Here is an 18,642-nt window from a genome sequence, read left to right as displayed (position 1 = left end):
CTAAGGAGGGCTTTGCACGTTGCGACATCGCAAGCCGATGCTGCGATATCGCACGCGATAGTCCCCGCCCCCGTCGCAGGTACGATATCGTGTGATAGCTGGCGTAGCGAAAATTATCGCTACCCCAGCTTCACATGCACTCACCTGCCCTGCGACCGTCACTCTGGGCGGCGACCCGCCTCCTTCCTAAGGGGGCGGGTCATGCGGCGTCATAGTGATGTCACACGGCAGGCAGCCAATAGCGGCGGAGGGGCGGAGATGAGCAGGATAAAAACATCCCGCCCACCTGCTTCCTTCCGCATATCCTACGGAAGCCGCGGTGACGCCGGTAGGAGATGTTCCTCGCTCCTGCGACTTCACACACAGCGATGTGTGCTGCCGCAGGAGCGAGGAACAACAAATCGGACCGTCGCGTCAGCGTGATTATGGATTACGCCGACGCTGCACCGATGATACCATTACGACGATTTTGCGCTCGTTAATCGTATCATCTAGGCTTTACACACTATGATGTCGCATGCAATGCCGGATGTGCGTCACTTTCAATTTGACCCCACCGACATCGCACCTGCGATGTCGTAGTGTGCAAACCCCGCCTTACATTGCGCATCGAATATTCGCATAGCGGCGACCTATTCGGAAAATATTTGCGAAGCCGAATATTTGAGGTATTCGATCATCCCTAGTATTTGTGCATTCTTCTTCATAGCATACACTAAGAGCACAAGAACCTGCAGCACCATCCCCCTTCTCTCCCCTCCTCATTGTTAGTTTTTTTTAGGGCCCGATGAGGCTTGAAATGTAGATTTTATGAGTTCTCCTGCGAAACCATTTACACATTTCCATAGGTGTATTTAGGCCAGCACAATTTCATCATGGCTGGCAGACCGAGCTTAATCAGGAAAACTTTAACAAAATAAAAAAAGTGAAAGTCGAGATACACAGACAGGAAGTAACTTTAATTAAACATTGTGAAAGTCAAAAAATTTTTACAGCTTCAAATTTTTTTTAGCAAAAAAATTAGAAGAATCTCTATTGTTTCGTCAGAACTGTACAGTGCTCCTATTTAAAAGGTGAGACTCATACGTAGGATAAAATGCAGACATTTCCAATTTATTTCGTATATGTACATGATGAAAAACAACCCCTCGAAACTCAAACAGCCATATAACATTGTGAGAGCTAGGCCCATGTACGTTTTTCTAAGCATAACCGTGGTATTTGGAGAACCAAAATTTGTTTTTTTGGGACCACTCAGTATTAAAAGGTTGCATGCTTTAATGGTGACAGCATCTGTACACAAAAAAGTACAATTATCCTGAGCTTATTTACATTCTTTGTGGGTGTATGTCTTGGGGCAAATGACCATTTCTCGTCCTAGCTGACTCAAGATAGTAACACCCAAAGTACCGTGATAGCTGTTGGATGATGATGGGTAACAGGAGTTGGCATAAATCCATAGTGTCAACCAACAATTGCCCCATATGGACTTGTTGGGCCATTTTGTGTACTTCCACAATGACTTTGTATAAGTCTTGGACAGTCGAATAACTATAAGTAGCAGTTGGTATGGTCCAGTGGTGGAATCTAGTCTTAGACCATGGCCATAGTATTTATATGGTAAAGGCTAGAGGTCCTCTTTTTTAATGGGGTGTCGGGAGCATTTTATGACCTAAATTAACTCAAGGTCACATATTTTTCTTGTTTTCATAAGAAATGACCAACAGTAAAGGATGTACAGACTTCCTTTAAGACATCAGGACTAATTCTATTATCCATTGAATACCATTATGTTCTGTTTTACTATCTCCCTTGACATCTATTATCAGTCGATCTATATTGACTCGGTCACCTATTAAATATCTATTAAAATAGTATAAAATTATAAATTACTATTTATACTCTTGTACAATGTAGGACCTTGACCAATTTCTGGGCACATGAAAGAGAAAAAAAATGGTCTGACTCTTGAAATGTCATATGAATAGCCTAAAATAATGGTGATCAGGTCTGGAGTGAACAGTTGGCCAACTATATAGTCCTCATACATAAACAAAGCAAACTTGTCAACTCTCCAGGAACATTCAAGAGGATCCTGGAAAAATCCTCCTCCAAGAATTACGAAAGAGCTGGCACATCTTCCTGGCACTGCTGAATCCTTCCAAACTTCCTTGAAGACAGTGTTTTTGAAGGGTGTCTTCCATGGAGGTAGAGTGGATGAGGTATGGAGGGACGTAGTATGAAAAAGAGCTTGGATATGGGATAAAATGTTTTACATTTGCATGGTATATTGCCTGGAAAGGCTTGGCCAAATGTTGGCAAGTATGAAATTAAGGGCCTTGGAAAGGGGCTATTGACTTGAAAAGTGACCGCTATGGGAACCTCCACTCCAAAGATGAGTTCCTTCTACAGCAGGGTCCATGTGGTGCCACGCTTTAACCCAGTTTGAGATTACTTCCAGCCTCTTTCACAGCTAATGAATGACTATTTCACTGTGTATTGAAGTCTCTTAAAGTTGGAATTTAGTCCTAGGATGTGTTGGGAATGTTCTGAATTTTCGAAAACAATCTTGGCAAATATAGGCTTGTCGAAAGAGGAGAAGCTTGCATAAACTTGCCCAAAAATTGGAGTTCCAATTTGGTTTTTCCCATTTCAAAGGCGGCCTTTGGGTCTAGTCTTAAGCTTATACTTACAATCTTACAAATTACGATGTTGGTAGGTATGAAACCACCATCAAGACAGCCAAAGATTAGAATGTCAATGTGGAAGAGGAAGGGAAAGTCTAAAATTTCTTCTTCTGAATCTACTTTTAGAAATGGATGCCATCATAACTTATAGGGAAAGTCTAAAATTTCTTCTTCTGAATCTACTTTTAGAAATGGTTGCCATCATAACTTAGAGGGTAGGTCTAAAATTTCTTCTTCTGAATCTACTTTTAGAAATGGTTGCCATCATAACTTATAGGGAAAGTCTAAAATTTCTTCTTCTGAATCTACTTTTAGAAATGGCCGCCATCATAACTTACAATTTAGTTCAAAGAAAACTGTTGAACTTTGAGGTTAAAATAGATATATTTTTGATTTCCAGTTTTTTTGCTTAATCTCACCAATGAACTGTATCCCTGTCATACTATATTTCACTTAATAAAAACAGATCCCGAAGCAGTGCCTGAGGCATTCATTCCCACCCTACGTATTCAGTATCTACGGAAAAAAAATTATTCATCGTATTTAAATTACGACAACATGTCTCTCTTGTGCTTTTCCAGTGGTTTTTGTCCTGGGTGATGGTGGTGATAGGCAGAGGGTAAGATACATGTTGAATGGACATGATTTTGCATTAAGGCATTCAAACTGCTGGTTTCTATTCATGTGAAATACACGGGTAAAATGTTCGAGCAGACTTCAGAACGAAAGTATGTGCACCCTTTGTATAAAAAACCCTACCCACATTCTATGAACATGCATATGATGAGAGGGGGACAAACTAACATTCAGCCCATCAGAGTCATTTGCTTAGTACCTCATTTAGGTGCATTCAGTTTTAGCAAAAATGTCTTAAAAATTTAGCAATATTTGACTGTCCAAAGCTAATTTTGCAATTAGCGACAGACTGAGATGCAGTCAGGTTGGTTGAAGTTCCTATAGTGCTCGGCAAGGTCTACACCTAAGAAATCTGTGGTACTCATATAGCCGACATTGACAACTTTCTGTGCTAAATACTTTCAAAAAGCTCCATATTTCATTCCTAGATCAAATAATTAAATTTTGGCTACTTCCATCCACCACGACAGGATTCTTGGCTTACTGCACAATGTAGAAAGAGGTAACCTTATCTACGAGAGTGATGGTGTCGCCCGATCTCTGGTCTTAATAATGAAGGGAAGAAAGCTTTGGCTTTGGGTCATATTTCCAGCAAAATGGCAGTATTGGTCTTGGCAATTTTCTGCTTAGGCTGGTTGTCTGGAGTGCTATGGTACAGGGAAAATTTAGTAGCATATGCAACATTGAATAAGTTCCCCAACTATTTGATTCTTTGGACCATAAAGTGGTGGTGTGTCCTTGTAATAGGCTATAGGTAGAGTTGGGCACAAAGATTCAGAGGACCCTGGTCTATCGGCCATGTTGTTGGTATCTGGATGCTGGAGAAGACCCCTGCAAACCACATCCCACCTTCCGGCATGCCCGATGCATCTTCTCATTTATAGGCCAGGATGCAACAATGACAAGGCGCCACTCCTACTAATCAGATGAGGCACAGATGATTACGTGCGGTAGGAGGAGATGTTAGCTGCTCTGATCCGTTGATCATGAATTTCTGATGATACAACTGGACCATGGTCCTGCAAATCTTTTTGCTCAACTCTAGCCATCACCTTATGACAGAGACAAACTTCTGTTTTATATAAAATCAGTATGCAGTTATCTTTTATGCAAGTGGTGGCAATAGATGGCCAAAATTATATTATTGGGTTTGAAGCCAATCACTGGCCTCAGCGTTCACATACTGACTGTGCCACCATCACACTGAGGCTGGTGATTGGCTGCAGTGGTCTTGTGCCGGTCTTGTGGCTTATTCTTGAGCGTAAGAACAGCAGTGTATGGACTCAAAGTTCTTGTGCTGGTCCTGAATACCCCACTGATTGCTCACATCAAGGGGCAGAAGTACTCGGCTTACCATCGAGCGTGAACACAGCAGTATATGTACTCAATCGAAGTACCAAGCTAGGCTTGGGGTATATTTTGCCTAAAACAATACTTCCAATTCTTCAAACCAAAATAACTGGGTCTGAACGCACCTGAGAGATAAATCTGGCTAAAATTAGACATCTGTATAGCAAAAAAAACTGAATGCTCCATCAAAGCTATAGCGCTGATATAAGCAACAGAAGCAACCATACAGTACAATCTTTCATCAGCGTAAAGACGTACTAAAGTCAGAGAGGTTTCAATGTATAAAATCAATGATAAAACAAAAAAGACAGGTCAATTTGTGTGTCAAAAACAAAACAAATTTTGTTTTAACATAAAGTGAAAAATGACAAAAAAATAATAAAAAAAATTGTTCATCAGGCTTAAGAAACAATAGAAAAAAAAAAATAACAGTCGGCACTTTTTTCACATTTTACACAATAAAATAAACTGGGTAAGGGCTGTACAAACTCCAGAGTTAAATACATTATTTATATGGATATTTTACAAATTCCCCTTAAAATAATAAAAAAAACAAGCTATCTTAAAAAAAAAAAATCCTTCCTTTTCTGTTGTGAGGTGTGAGGCAGTGTCACATTTGTTCATTTCCTACATTATATATGTTTATATGGTTTTGTACATTTGTTTGTGTTGGCAGAATAGAGAAAAAATAAAATATTTTTCCCTTATAAATAGAATTCTAACTTTGGCAAATGAAAAAAAAGCAAATCAAGGTCATAAAATCATATACATTAGCTGATACAAGGGTCAACATCAAAACTAAAAGGAGGGGTAGTATAAAAATGAGATATCCACTGACTGTCATTCAACAAAGGGATTCAATTGGGAATCGGCAACCTATTTGATACTTTGACTTGTGCTTAATTTACCAAAGCTCGGTAGCTTTGCATTGGTTGATAAAAAAAACATATAAAAAAAACTAAATCAAAGAAAATACAAAAAAGCGTTAAACAAAATAGATTGGCTAACATTCTTTTGTGAATTGCACTTGAACATAAAAGGAAAAGGCAGAAAGTTGTGACAAATTCTGTATAATCTAAGGCTATGTGGGCAATCGTCTAGGTGTCCATGATATATGGTGGTGGTAGGTAAAAAAAAGAGGTCTTGACATCTTGGAATTGGGCCCACCAAGAAGATGCCCGATACATATTATATATAGGAAATAAGGATAATGGTTGACCTCAGTTTGATAATAAAAAGATGACTTTGGACACAGTTGGCCAATATTGACCTTTACGGTTTACTACGGGGGGTAGTAGATATTTTGTCTCTCCATTCTAGAACAGTAGGATTAAATACAGTTCCGATGAACGTTCTCTGAGCTGATGAGAGAGGTGTGATAGAACTTTCCTCTGCACTGATATGAGACAAAGGCGAATGTGGCCAAGGTTTTCGTGTGGGATAAGGAAGATCTTGTTACGAGGTTCAACAACGCGGACTTAGGAGAATAAAAAAGTTGACCAGACAGGTTGTATGAATAGAAAATATAGAATGATGGAAACTTGATTTGAACTATGGAAAGAAATAAAAAAAAAGTTAAATACTGTGGCTCCCTCTGTTCTGTTTATAACCTAGATTCACTGTCCCAAACCGAAAAAATACCCCTTGTCCCTCAATCATCTCCATCAACATTTGGAAAAAAAATACAAAACTTATATCAAAAAGTGTACTTTTTTCCCCCAAGACCCTTTTATGATCTTCTTGAGAAGATCCTTGGTTTCCTACGATCCAGCCATTCGATTGGTTTATAACTCTTTCAATTGATCAACCACAAGGATATCTTAGAAGCTCATGGTGCATATCTATCCATGGACATTAATAAGTTACTTCAAGCACAGGGAAAATTGTAAAAGGAATGTCCAAGGATTTTCTTAATTTCTGTGATCTTGTGGTGAGACGTCCTCATCACTGAGCAACATAGAGATCCATGATAGTGGTGGCCTGGACAACAAAGACTTCTTAGATCTACAAGTCTTGATTTGTGTACATCTGCAGTTCTATGGTTCCTCTGTACAGAGGCCTGAGTTAAAAGTTGCTCTCGGTCAGAGAGAGAAAAAAACAAGAAACTGAGAGAAGCTCTTCCCAAACTTTTGAGGTGAATTTCTCTTAGCAAAGTACCCCCAGGTGAGATCTTCTTTGATTTGGTTCACATGGGTGGTGCAATCATGCCGGAGATAGCTAGAAAGGAGCAAAAAGAAGGAAAGTCAACATTAGTGAATTTCTAAATACCCAACACTAAAAGCCATAGAAAACAAGACAACAAAATAACATCCAATTACAATAACCACAAACAACAAAATATGTTTTAAGGGTGCGTAGTGGGTGTGCTCTTCCCATTCAAAGGTCATCGGTGTCCATTAAAGATTATAGTCAACCTTCAGAAATGGCTATAATTGGTATCATATAACAAAACCAACAATTCACACCTTTTCTTTGGCGATCCAGCAATGAAGCTCTTTGTGAGTCAGCATGTGACTGCTGTAGGCAATCAAAGGCCACAGCCAATATGTACTGTATTACCAGCAACACTGTTTACCGATGGCTACCATGATGATAATACAGCTCATAGAGATGAGATAATTTATTTGAGTAGAATTAAATTGTCCTCAAATTTTGCAAAAATTTGTATTCTCTAAAATAGATTTTTAGACATTTGCTATGGTAGCCAGTTCTCAAAAGGTTAAAAAAAAACCCCTAAAGATACTAACCTCACCGCTTATCTGTCCTACCACCCCTGCATCCCACCTCTCTTTTCACCTTCTCTCACTGCACATCCTCTTTGGCCTTCTTCATTTTCTACTGTGCATCCCCCGAGGTGCTGACAATGCCTCAGGTAATTCACGTTGTAGTGTCGTGATATGACGTGCACTGCGACAACACTGAACGTAGCAACGTCAAAGGCCTACATGTCGTCAGAAGTCTTGGCATATAGTGAAGCGCCGAATGAAGAGGATGCTCACAAGAGGAAAAAGAGAATATAAGAGGTGTGCAGCAGCAAACGTATGCTCGCAACAGGAAAAAAAGAAAATAAGAGGTGCAGAGCACCGGAAAACGGGCTTCAGGGTTGCGGGAAAGGTGAGGGCAATGGGATTATGATTATACATTTTTTTTCCCATTCTATATTTATTATGTCCTTTATTAACATTGATTTGTGTTGAAATTATTCAAACTTTCCTCTCAATTTTGCGAATTCAAACCTCATCAGATTCGATAATCTCTACAGCTTGTAGCCATTTTGACCCATGATTGTCAACTACTGTCAAATGATGACCACTTAAAAAAAAAAAATGAGAGGACGGCTGGAATATCAATACTGGATCGCCAAGGTAAAGAAGAAGTGGGTATTGTAACATCTTTAGGCCAGTACTTCTTGCCCCCTTGATACTGTCACGCTCCCCGGGTCCTCTGCTCCGCTCCCCGGGTCCTCAGCTCCGCTCCCCGGCTCACCTGCCCTGCTCCCCGCTCTCCAACCTCCGGTGCCCGTCCTTCCCAGGCCCCCTGGTCTCCGCTCCCGGCGCCCGACGGCTTCCCAGGTCCTGGCCGGCTCCCCTGCGTCCTCCTCTCAGCTTCCTTCCCTGGCTTCTGGCACCCGCGCCGCGCGCACGCGCATTAGGGTGCGCGCGCGGTCACTGACCCTTTCTTAAAGGGCCAGTGTCAAATTACAGGAAATGATGCACATAGGCACAGGGTATATAGGGGGTTAATGTCCAAGGGAGCGGGGCCTGTTCTTCGTGTTTTTCCAAGCTAGGAGTCAGGTCTCCTTGTGTTTTGTGAGATACTTACCTCTCTATCTTCTAGAGCCGATCCTGCATCGCCATCTGGTTCTGCGGTACCTCGAACCCCGAACGCTGTCCATCTGCCATCCTGACAGTCCGTACCATCTCGGATCCCTGCGGTGACCCGTCATCTCGCTCCAACGGTTCCGGACCCCGCCTGACACCATCACGGCTTCCGAACCTGAGCTCCGTCACCCGGACCACCATCAGTGACCTCGTGGTCCCAGGGACTTCTCCATTTTCTCCCAGTGCACGGACTGTCCTGCTACCTACAGTGCTCCGGCTACCGGACTCCTTTCCCTCATCCGGGAGTTCGGCCCAGTGGATCCACCTCCAGGGTCTACCCGTCCATCTGGCCCTAACAGTAAGAACAGGCCATGGATCCCGCCGAAGCACTAGCGGCCTTGCATGAGGAACTCCAACGCCAGCGTGAAGTTCAGACCCGCATGCTGAACTTTATGACTTCCGTGGACACCCGCCTGACCACGCTACAAGCGGCAGTCACGTCTTCAACATCCCGAGCCTCCACTAGTCAAGCCACGACCCCCGCTCCTGTGGCTGCCTCTTCGGATGCTTCCAGACTGCGTTTGGCAACACCACCCCGGTACGCCGGAGATCCCAAGACCTGCAGGGGGTTTATAAACCAATGCTCCCTCCATTTCACGCAAATGCCACATCTGTTTGCCTCCGACCAAGCCAAGGTCGCCTTCATCATGTCTCACCTAGAGGGCGAGGCACTGGCGTGGATGAACCCCTTGTGGGAGAAGGAGGAACCTATGACCAAGAACCTCCAGGAGTTCCTGCAAGCCTTTCGCAGCACCTTTGACGAACCCGGACGTGCCTCCGCGTCTGCGTCATCACTTCTCCGGTTACGTCAGGGAACACTGACGGTGGGTCAATACGCCATCCGTTTCCGCACCTTGGCTTCAGAACTCGGGTGGAATAACGAGGCCCTAACCGCCGCCTTCTGGGAAGGACTATCGGGTCGAATCAAAGATGAGCTGGCTGGACGTGATGTACCGTCCACCCTGGACGCCCTGATTACCCTAGCGACTCGAGTGGACATACGCTTTCAGGAGCGGTCCAAAGAGGTATCCCGTGAGAGACGTCCGGTACGGCATTCCTCTCCTCCACGGAAGCCCGCCGTACTCCAGTCAACGGCCTCTGGTGTCTCCGTCCATGAGCCCATGCAGATCGACCGTGTGCGACAGTCTGAACAACGTCGAGCAGAGCGGCTCGCCAAGGGTCTCTGCTTTTACTGCGGAGAGGGCACACACCTGCTACGCGCCTGCCCAGAGAGGCCGGGAAACTCCAAAGCCTAGGGTTGGTAGGAGAGGCCACCCTAGGTGCTGGGACTCTCTCAGACCCAGTCACATGGACTGTGCAAGTAACAACGGGAGAGACGCGGTTTACGGCTGAGGCGTACCTCGATTCTGGGGCAGCAGGCAATTTCATCCAGCAGGCCACGGTGGACAAGTACCAGGTGCCTGTTACTCCACTCGACAAGCCCCTCGTGATTGCCTCTGTGGATGGGAGACCTCTCTCTGACACCATCTCCTGGATCACCAAGCCGCTTGAACTGCGTATCGGTGCTCTGCACACCGAGAACATCGCTCTCTACGTCCTCCCACATATGTCACATCAAATTCTGCTGGGTCTTCCCTGGTTGCGGACACACGAGCCTTCAGTCAGCTGGGGCACTGGTGATATTACTCGATGGGGGCCTTCTTGCCATGAGAGGTGTCTGAAGACCATACAACCCATCCGGCGACCTCCGGTTCCCGAGTCCCTACCGGGACTGCCCTCAGCCTATTGGTCCTTCGTGGACGTCTTTGACAAGAAGGAGTCCGAAGTACTTCCGCCACATCGTCCTTACGATTGTGCCATTGACCTGCTCCCGGGAACTACACCACCTCGAGGACGGATATATCCACTGTCTCCAGCCGAAACAAGGGCCATGTCTACGTACATCACAGAGAGCCTGGCTAAGGGATTCATCCGGAGATCCTCCTCTCCTGCTGGAGCAGGCTTCTTCTTCGTAAAGAAGAAAGAGGGTGACCTACGCCCATGTATAGACTACCGGGGATTGAACCTAATCACCGTGAAAAACAAGTACCCCCTGCCGCTCATCCCCGAATTGTTTGATCGGCTCAGAGGAGCTCGTGTGTTCACCAAGTTGGATCTTCGGGGTGCCTACAACCTGGTCCGTATCCGCTCAGGGGATGAATGGAAGACCGCGTTCAACACTCGCGATGGGCACTATGAATACTGCGTGATGCCCTTCGGCCTGTGTAACGCACCAGCTGTCTTCCAAGAATTAGTGAACGATGTGTTTCGGGACCTTCTCTACGTCTGTGTGGTGGTATATCTGGACGACATCCTTGTCTTCTCTCCGGACCTCCAGACCCACCGAGAGAACGTGCAACTGGTTCTACAACGACTGAGAGAGAATCGTCTGTACGCCAAGTACGAGAAGTGCGTCTTCGAACAGTCTTCTCTCCCCTTCCTGGGGTACCTCATCACCGATACCGGACTGCAGATGGATCCCAAGAAGGTCTCCTCCATTCTCAACTGGCCTCCTCCTTCTGGACTGAAGGCAATCCAACGCTTTCTCGGATTCGCTAACTATTACCGCCAGTTCATTCCTCACTTCTCGGCTCTGACTGCTCCTCTCTCCGCTTTTACCAAGAAGGGGGCTAATCCAAAGGACTGGTCACCTGCGGCCGACGCCGCGTTTGGCGCTCTAAAACGAGCCTTTGCCTCCTCTCCTGTACTCCACCGTCCAGAGTTAAACCGCCAGTTCACCTTGGAGGTGGATGCCTCCTCCTCGGGAGCCGGAGCAGTGCTCATGCAGAAGTCCTCCTCCGGGAAGATGGTGACGTGCGGTTTCTTCTCCAAGAGCTTCTCCGCGCCTGAACGCAATTACACCATCGGTGACCGAGAGCTATTGGCGGTCAAACTGGCTCTGGAGGAATGGCGCTATCTTCTGGAAGGAGCAGTGTATCCTGTCATTGTTTACACGGACCACAAAAACCTGGAATACCTGCGGACTGCTCAGCGACTGAACCCACGGCAAGCCAGGTGGTCCTTGTTCTTTGCCCGGTTCGACTTCCAGCTTCATTTCCGACCCGCAAACAAGAATGTACGCGCTGATGCCTTGTCTAGGTCTTTCGTGCCCATGGAACAGGAGGAAGAGACATCTCAACCCATCATCTGTCCAAGCAAGATTATTCCGGTGGCTCCTGTCACCCTGGCCCAGATACCGCCCGGGAAGACCTATGTCTCTGAGACTGACAGGCAAAAAGTGTTACACTGGGGCCATGCCTCGAAAATAGCCGGTCATGCAGGTCAGAAGAAAACATGGAGCGCTATTGTACGTCATTACTGGTGGCCATCCCTGCGCACGGACGTCGCCTCTTTTGTCTCTGCCTGCTCCTCCTGTGCCAGGAACAAGACACCCAAACACCTGCCATACGGCCGTCTTCTGCCTCTGCCCATACCCTCAGTTCCCTGGCAGCACATAGCGATGGACTTTATTACGGACTTGCCATTGTCCTCCGGACACACAGTCATATGGGTCGTGGTGGATCGATTCTCTAAAATGGCCCATTTCGTTCCTATGGCTGGACTGCCCTCTGCTCAGGAACTCGCGGACGCCTATATACATCACATCTTCCGCTTGCATGGCTTTCCATCACACATAGTGTCCGACAGAGGAACTCAGTTCACCTCCCGCTTCTGGAGGGCTCTCTGCAAACATCTGGGAGTGACTCTAGACTTTTCATCTGCCTACCATCCTCAGTCTAATGGCCAAGTGGAGAGGGTCAATCAGATATTGACCTCTTTCTTACGTCACTACGTGAACGCCCATCATGACGATTGGTCCACGCTTCTTCCTTGGGCAGAATTCTCCCATAATCACCACGTCAGTGAGTCCTCCTCCAGTTCTCCCTTCCATGTCGTCTACGGACTTCAGCCGTCTGTCCCATTGCCTGTATCCTCGTCCTCGGACATCCCTGCTGCTGATGCAGTACTCCGTGACTTTACTACCATTTGGGACTCAGTTAAGGCGTCCCTTGCACGGGCAACCCTGCGGATGAAGAGACACGCGGACAAGAGACGCCTAGATCCTCCGTGTTTCTCTCTGGGAGATCTCGTCTGGCTTGCTTCCAAGTACATCCGACTGAAGATACCATCCTACAAGCTGGGACCTCGCTACATCGGGCCGTTTAAAGTCCTCGGCAAGATCAATGAGGTTTCCTACAAACTACAGCTCCCGGCCACAATGAGAATACCCAACTCCTTCCACGTCTCTCTGCTCAAGCCGGTTGTCCTTGGTCCCTTCTCCGCTGCCGCCAGCCCGGCTCCTCCTCCTATTGCTGAGGACGACATCTATGCGGTAAGGGATATCGTGGCCATGAAGACCGTACGTGGTCGGCAGTTCTTCCTGGTGGACTGGGAGGGGTATGGTCCTGAGGATAGGTCCTGGGAGCCCAGGGAGAACGTGGGCACTCCTCTGATCCGTGCCTTCATGTCCCGGTTGCGGGGAGGGGGGCGTGGGGGGGGGTACTGTCACGCTCCCCGGGTCCTCTGCTCCGCTCCCCGGGTCCTCAGCTCCGCTCCCCGGCTCACCTGCCCTGCTCCCCGCTCTCCAACCTCCGGTGCCCGTCCTTCCCAGGCCCCCTGGTCTCCGCTCCCGGCGCCCGACGGCTTCCCAGGTCCTGGCCGGCTCCCCTGCATCCTCCTCTCAGCTTCCTTCCCTGGCTTCTGGCACCCGCGCCGCGCGCACGCGCATTAGGGCGCGTGCGCGGTCACTGACCCTTTCTTAAAGGGCCAGTGTCAAATTACAGGGAATGATGCACATAGGCACAGGGTATATAGGGGGTTAATGTCCAAGGGAGCGGGGCCTGTTCTTCGTGTTTTTCCAAGCTAGGAGTCAGGTCTCCTTGTGTTTTGTGAGATACTTACCTCTCTATCTTCTAGAGCCGATCCTGCATCGCCATCCGGTTCTGCGGTACCTCGAACCCCGAACGCTGTCCATCTGCCATCCTGACAGTCCGTACCATCTCGGATCCCTGCGGTGACCCGTCATCTCGCTCCAACGGTTCCGGACCCCGCCTGACACCATCACGGCTTCCGAACCTGAGCTCCGTCACCCGGACCACCATCAGTGACCTCGTGGTCCCAGGGACTTCTCCATTTTCTCCCAGTGCACGGACTGTCCTGCTACCTACAGTGCTCCGGCTACCGGACTCCTTTCCCTCATCCGGGAGTTCGGCCCAGTGGATCCACCTCCAGGGTCTACCCATCCATCTGGCCCTAACAGATACCAAACGTGGTGCATTTTCACCTTGAATAGTAGTAGACATCGGTATCTAAGAGTGGTTGTTAGGTTACGAACATGTTGTCTGACAACCCCACGTAAAAGCAAAAAGTCTTTTAGCAAGTAACCATATCTATAGCAACTAGTCTATCTCCAATGGGCCTCCAAACACTCAGATTGCCTTGGTTAGCTTTTAGATACAAGGCGACACCAAGGAACTGAACCGTTGCCCAAAGTGAAGGAAATACATGCCTGAGTTGGTACTATGATCAATGCCAACCTAAGGTATATGTGGGCACCAGGGTGGCATAGTCACAATGGGTCCCTTGTCTACCTCACCCTCACCTTGACAAACATGGAGCATGTTTAACTAGATCCCTACGTGGACCCTGTCTTGATTTGCCTGGTGATGATTCTGGTTCTGACAACATTTGGGCAGGGGTGAAGCCATGCCAATACACTCGTTCTGGCCTCCATTATTAATATATTTTGAATTTCTACAGGAATCGACCCTATTTTTTAAAATAACTTAACTGGATCACTGGTCTGAGTTGGCCGAAATCAATTTGCTTTTACATACAGATTTTATTGGACTTGACTAAAACTACCGTATTTCCACTTGATTGTCATTTCTTCAGATAGATAGGAATAATTCGATGACGTGAAACTTAAATTTAGAAAATTAAGAAAAAAATCTAAAAAAGGTGATAACTAGGATTTAGAGTTGCCTTATTACGATTCTAAAAATTTTAGTTAATGGAAATCGCTGCATTTGACGGCGGTAATCACGCATCTTTTGTTTCAGTCGAAAATGTATCATCCATAAATTACACCAAATTAAGGGGTACATTTATTGGCAATTTGTTGGTTTCAGGAAGCAAAAAAATGTAGTTCTGTATAAATTGGGAATTAGTTTATTAGCTGGAGCAGCACTACCAGTAATCAGTAAACCCTCTATTGTATGGGTTGCCCCATCTGTGAGTCCTAAAATAGTTTTTCAACTAGCTGTGCCCTTTAGACTTTTCAACAGTGCCCAAAAAATGTGGTCTGGTCTGTTATCGGCAGGTAGGCCCCCAGGAAATTTGTATTACCAGTTTAATAAGTACTGTAGCTGACTGCAGGATTTCAGATTCATTCTTGTCAAGGGCCCACAGACACAGACCAAAGACCCCAATAATCAAAAGTGACAGAATCCTTCTATTGATACCCTGTTTCTACAAAGTTCTATGGCTTCTATATCGCCATTTGCATCATGGCACTCTCCCTGATACATGCTCAGTTGTACTCACTAACTTTATGATAATATTTCTATAAGATCAGCAACACTATCTCCATTTGGTGCTATCTTTCTCATGTACTTCAAGGAATGGTCTTCATTCTTTGTTAAGAAGCCAAAGATAAACTGTAGGAGATTGGCCCTCTGAAAGCAAAAGATTTTGCTTCTCGGCAAAGATGTATTTTGGCTCTACAGCAAAGGTCAGAATTAGTACGCTCTTCATGGGACCCAATTTGCCGTGAAAATAACCCCTGTCTATCCACTTAAATACCATGGCTGGTGTTCACCATCACATCTCAAGAGTTAAACTGTTGTGATCTAAACTATATCCAATTGGAGCAGTTGCTGGCAGGTTTCTCCTCTTGTGCAAAATGGCATGGAGCGAATCAGAGCTTTAAAGGGATATCCCCTTCTGTTATGCCCTATCATTAGTTGTCCAAGCACTGTGACCACCACTGATGCAGACAACTGTCAATAGAAAAGAGCATGTTCTTATAGAAGTGGAGAAGACCAGCTGAGTGCTATGCTCAGCTATCTCTGGTGGTTCCATTAGGAATTAAGGGAGCATTAGTGAGCATGATTGGCTACCACTCAATTGACATAGAGATCTTCAAACCTCTGGTTCTCAAGATCAATGGGGGTCTCCGAGGTCAGACCCTCAACTATTTAGAAGTTCTACCCTATCCTGTGGATAGGCAATAAATTCCAAACTGGAGAATACCTCTTTAAGCTCCCTTCACACAAATCTTCCAGACTTCTGCCCTACATACATGGCGGATGTTGGGAGAGGTGGCAGATTTCAGGTAGGGAGTATTACAGTTCAGCACTGGACTAACAGGACCTGTATTTATTGCCTGGATCGGATGACATTGGTGGTATTCAAATGCTTCAAAGCAAAAGTTAATGTAAATGGATTGCCTTGAGTTAGAAAAACATAATTGCTTTCTTCCAAAAACAGTACTACACTTATATTGCAGCTTAACTTTGAGGCCACCACACATTAATAAGGGTGTCCCAAGTGTCACCCCATTCCCTTTCCTCCTTCTGTAGTTAGGGTATACTTGTACCATTTGAATCAACTACATGGTAACGGTCTTGTATCAGTGTTTTTATTGTTGTTTAGGGTCTTAGCTTGACCAATAATGTCCTTAAAGTTAAATTTAAAGTTCATTTTAAACAGTAGATATTGGAATAATAATTTCCACAATTGGATGTAATTAAAAAAAATGCTCCTGTGCTGAGATAATCTTATATATGTGCCCCTGCTATGTACTGTGTAATGGCCGTGTCTGACCGTACAGGGACATGGTCTGATCATACCACAGCTGCTAATTTTTTTAAGACCTCATTCACACTGGTGTATAATACCAATGTTAGTCAATGAGGCAGAGCAGATCTGCAATTATTTTTCGAGATCAGAAAAAACTTGCAAGATGCTGGAAGTGGATGCATAAATTGGAGGAGACTCGCCAATATAAGTCTAGGGGCGTGAGAAAAAAATTGTAAGCCACACGGACCATCATTAATGTAAAGCATTTCCCTGTCTGTTTTTTTTAAATGTTTCACATCACAGAAAGAATTATTTGCGATCCCATCCTTTAATGTCTATACTGTTTTATGTCCTCCCCGGCCCAGGAGATGTGGTATGATCAGACCATGTCCCTGTACGGTCAGACACAGCCATTACACAGTACACAGCAGGGACACATATATAAGATTATCTCAGCATGGGGATATTTTTTAAACCTCTTCAATTGTGGAAATTAGTATTATTCCAAGAACGGGACCAATTTTTTTTCTACGCAAGTGTATAAATGGGAATGTACTCTATGGTACGTAGAAGATGAAGATAACTACTTGGATCTTCACTAGGTTCTAAATAACCTCCCCACTTTATTCAGCATCTTAGTGGCATACCACGTTCAAAGAGGACCTGTCACCAGATCTAAGGTGGCTAGTTATAGCTCTTTTTTTCTGCTAATTTCTTGACTATAAAATTTTTTGTTTTTTAAAAAACCCACCATACGGTATATGAGATATGTGTCTTTTTATTTAGTGCTACTTTTCATGGTGTTAACAAGAAGGCGTGGATAACAGGATCCTCAGGGGCGTGTCTTTAGGTTGCGCACTGCCTCTTTGGAAAAGACCATAAATATTACCACTATAAAAAAGGCCTATATCTCTACAACCTAGTGGCTGAATTTAAAAAAAATAGAAAAAGTGTATACTCAAGGGAGACGTCGGAATAAAATAACAGCAAAAACTGGCCATTTTGACCTGATGACAGGTCTTCTTGAAATCTGGGGATGCAGGGATTTAGGTTATGGTGACAATACTGGCCACAGCCCTGTGTATGACTAACCAATTCATTCTCTGCTACTTTAGAAAGTAAGACTGCCAAGTAGTCAGTCCCTCTGTGTCTACTGTGTCAATATAGTCATGAGTTGGCCGGTGCCCTCCACGGTTAATATAAAAACACACAGTTCGTTGTAGGCCTTAGCTACTCTATCAAACCCTAATACATGTATATGTAAGAAGAATACAGGTTGTTTTTTTGTAGTCAATAGACACAGACAGAACACAGAAACACGACAGGAGCAGAAAATGGGAAGAACTGGTCACATACTTCAGGAGAAGGCCAAGCCCTGCAGAGAGCCTGAACTGAGGAACTTGCCAGTGTCCACAAAAGACTGGTCTGATGAGGGAAGACAAAAGGGTAAATTAGTGAACTGGGAAAAATGGCATCATGACAAACCCTGTCAAAAGGGGTTTATGTTGTGTTCCTGTGGCTGTTGTGTGGACTACGCTAATTTATTCCTTGGTATTAATATTCTAATCCTGTCTTTAGAAGACCACTTCACTTGTATTATAGGCAATCTTAAAGAGCAATTTCGGTCAGATAGCTTTTCTTTAACAGAGAGAAGTATCACTTGGTGTAAATGCCGCTGTTCTGATGAATCCAACGTGGTTTTTCTTGTTCCTTCACCTCTCTGTTCCTGAGATATGGCCCCTTCTTTCTAGAATATAAATTTTGTACTGGTAGTCAAGTGGATGTGATCCTTAATACTCTACGGCGTGGTTTTTCTTTCGTTCCTTCACCTCTCCATTCCTGAGATATGGCCCCTTCTTTCTTAAATGTAAATTTTGTACTGGTAGTCAAGTGGATGTGATCTTTAACACTAGAACTACTGGACTCGTGACACCTGTATAGAAATACATGGTGCAAAGTAGTCAAAATGACTACCTCAGTAGTTCTAGTGTTAATACTCTCCGGCATGGTATTTCTTTTGTTCCTTCACCTCTCCATTCCTGAGATATGGCCCCTTCTTTCTTGAATATAAATTTTGTACTGGTAGTCAAGTGGATGTGATCCTTAATACTCTCCGGCATGGTATTTCTTTTGTTCCTTCACCTCTCCATTCCTGAGATATGGCCCCTTCTTTCTTGAACAGAAACCTTGTACTGGTATCCAAATGGGTGTGATCCTTAATAATCTCCAACATGGCTTTTTTGTTCCTTCACCTTTCCATTCCTGAGATAAGGCCCCTTCTTTCT

At 45.1% G+C, this 18,642-nt stretch overlaps 1 protein-coding gene across 1 annotated transcript in view; it reads right to left on the bottom strand.

The window, feature by feature from the left end:
- Positions 1 to 938: 938 nt before the first annotated feature.
- EBF1 (EBF transcription factor 1) overlaps positions 939 to 18,642 on the bottom strand; it is a 610,041-nt gene continuing 592,337 nt past the window's right edge. The window contains exons 16-17 of the mRNA XM_075344289.1: positions 17,714 to 17,782; positions 939 to 6,890 (exon numbers count right to left, since the gene is read on the bottom strand). Of these exons, the coding sequence (XP_075200404.1) occupies positions 17,715 to 17,782 (68 nt within the window). The 3' untranslated portion in view covers positions 939 to 6,890; position 17,714. The remainder of the gene's footprint in view (positions 6,891 to 17,713; positions 17,783 to 18,642) is intronic.

Source organism: Anomaloglossus baeobatrachus, chromosome 4 (genome assembly GCF_048569485.1).
Source record: "Anomaloglossus baeobatrachus isolate aAnoBae1 chromosome 4, aAnoBae1.hap1, whole genome shotgun sequence".
Taxonomy (NCBI): Eukaryota; Metazoa; Chordata; class Amphibia; order Anura; family Aromobatidae; genus Anomaloglossus; species Anomaloglossus baeobatrachus.
The sequence above is the reverse complement of the archived record's forward strand: the minus strand, read 5'-3'. Positions and strand labels throughout refer to the sequence as shown.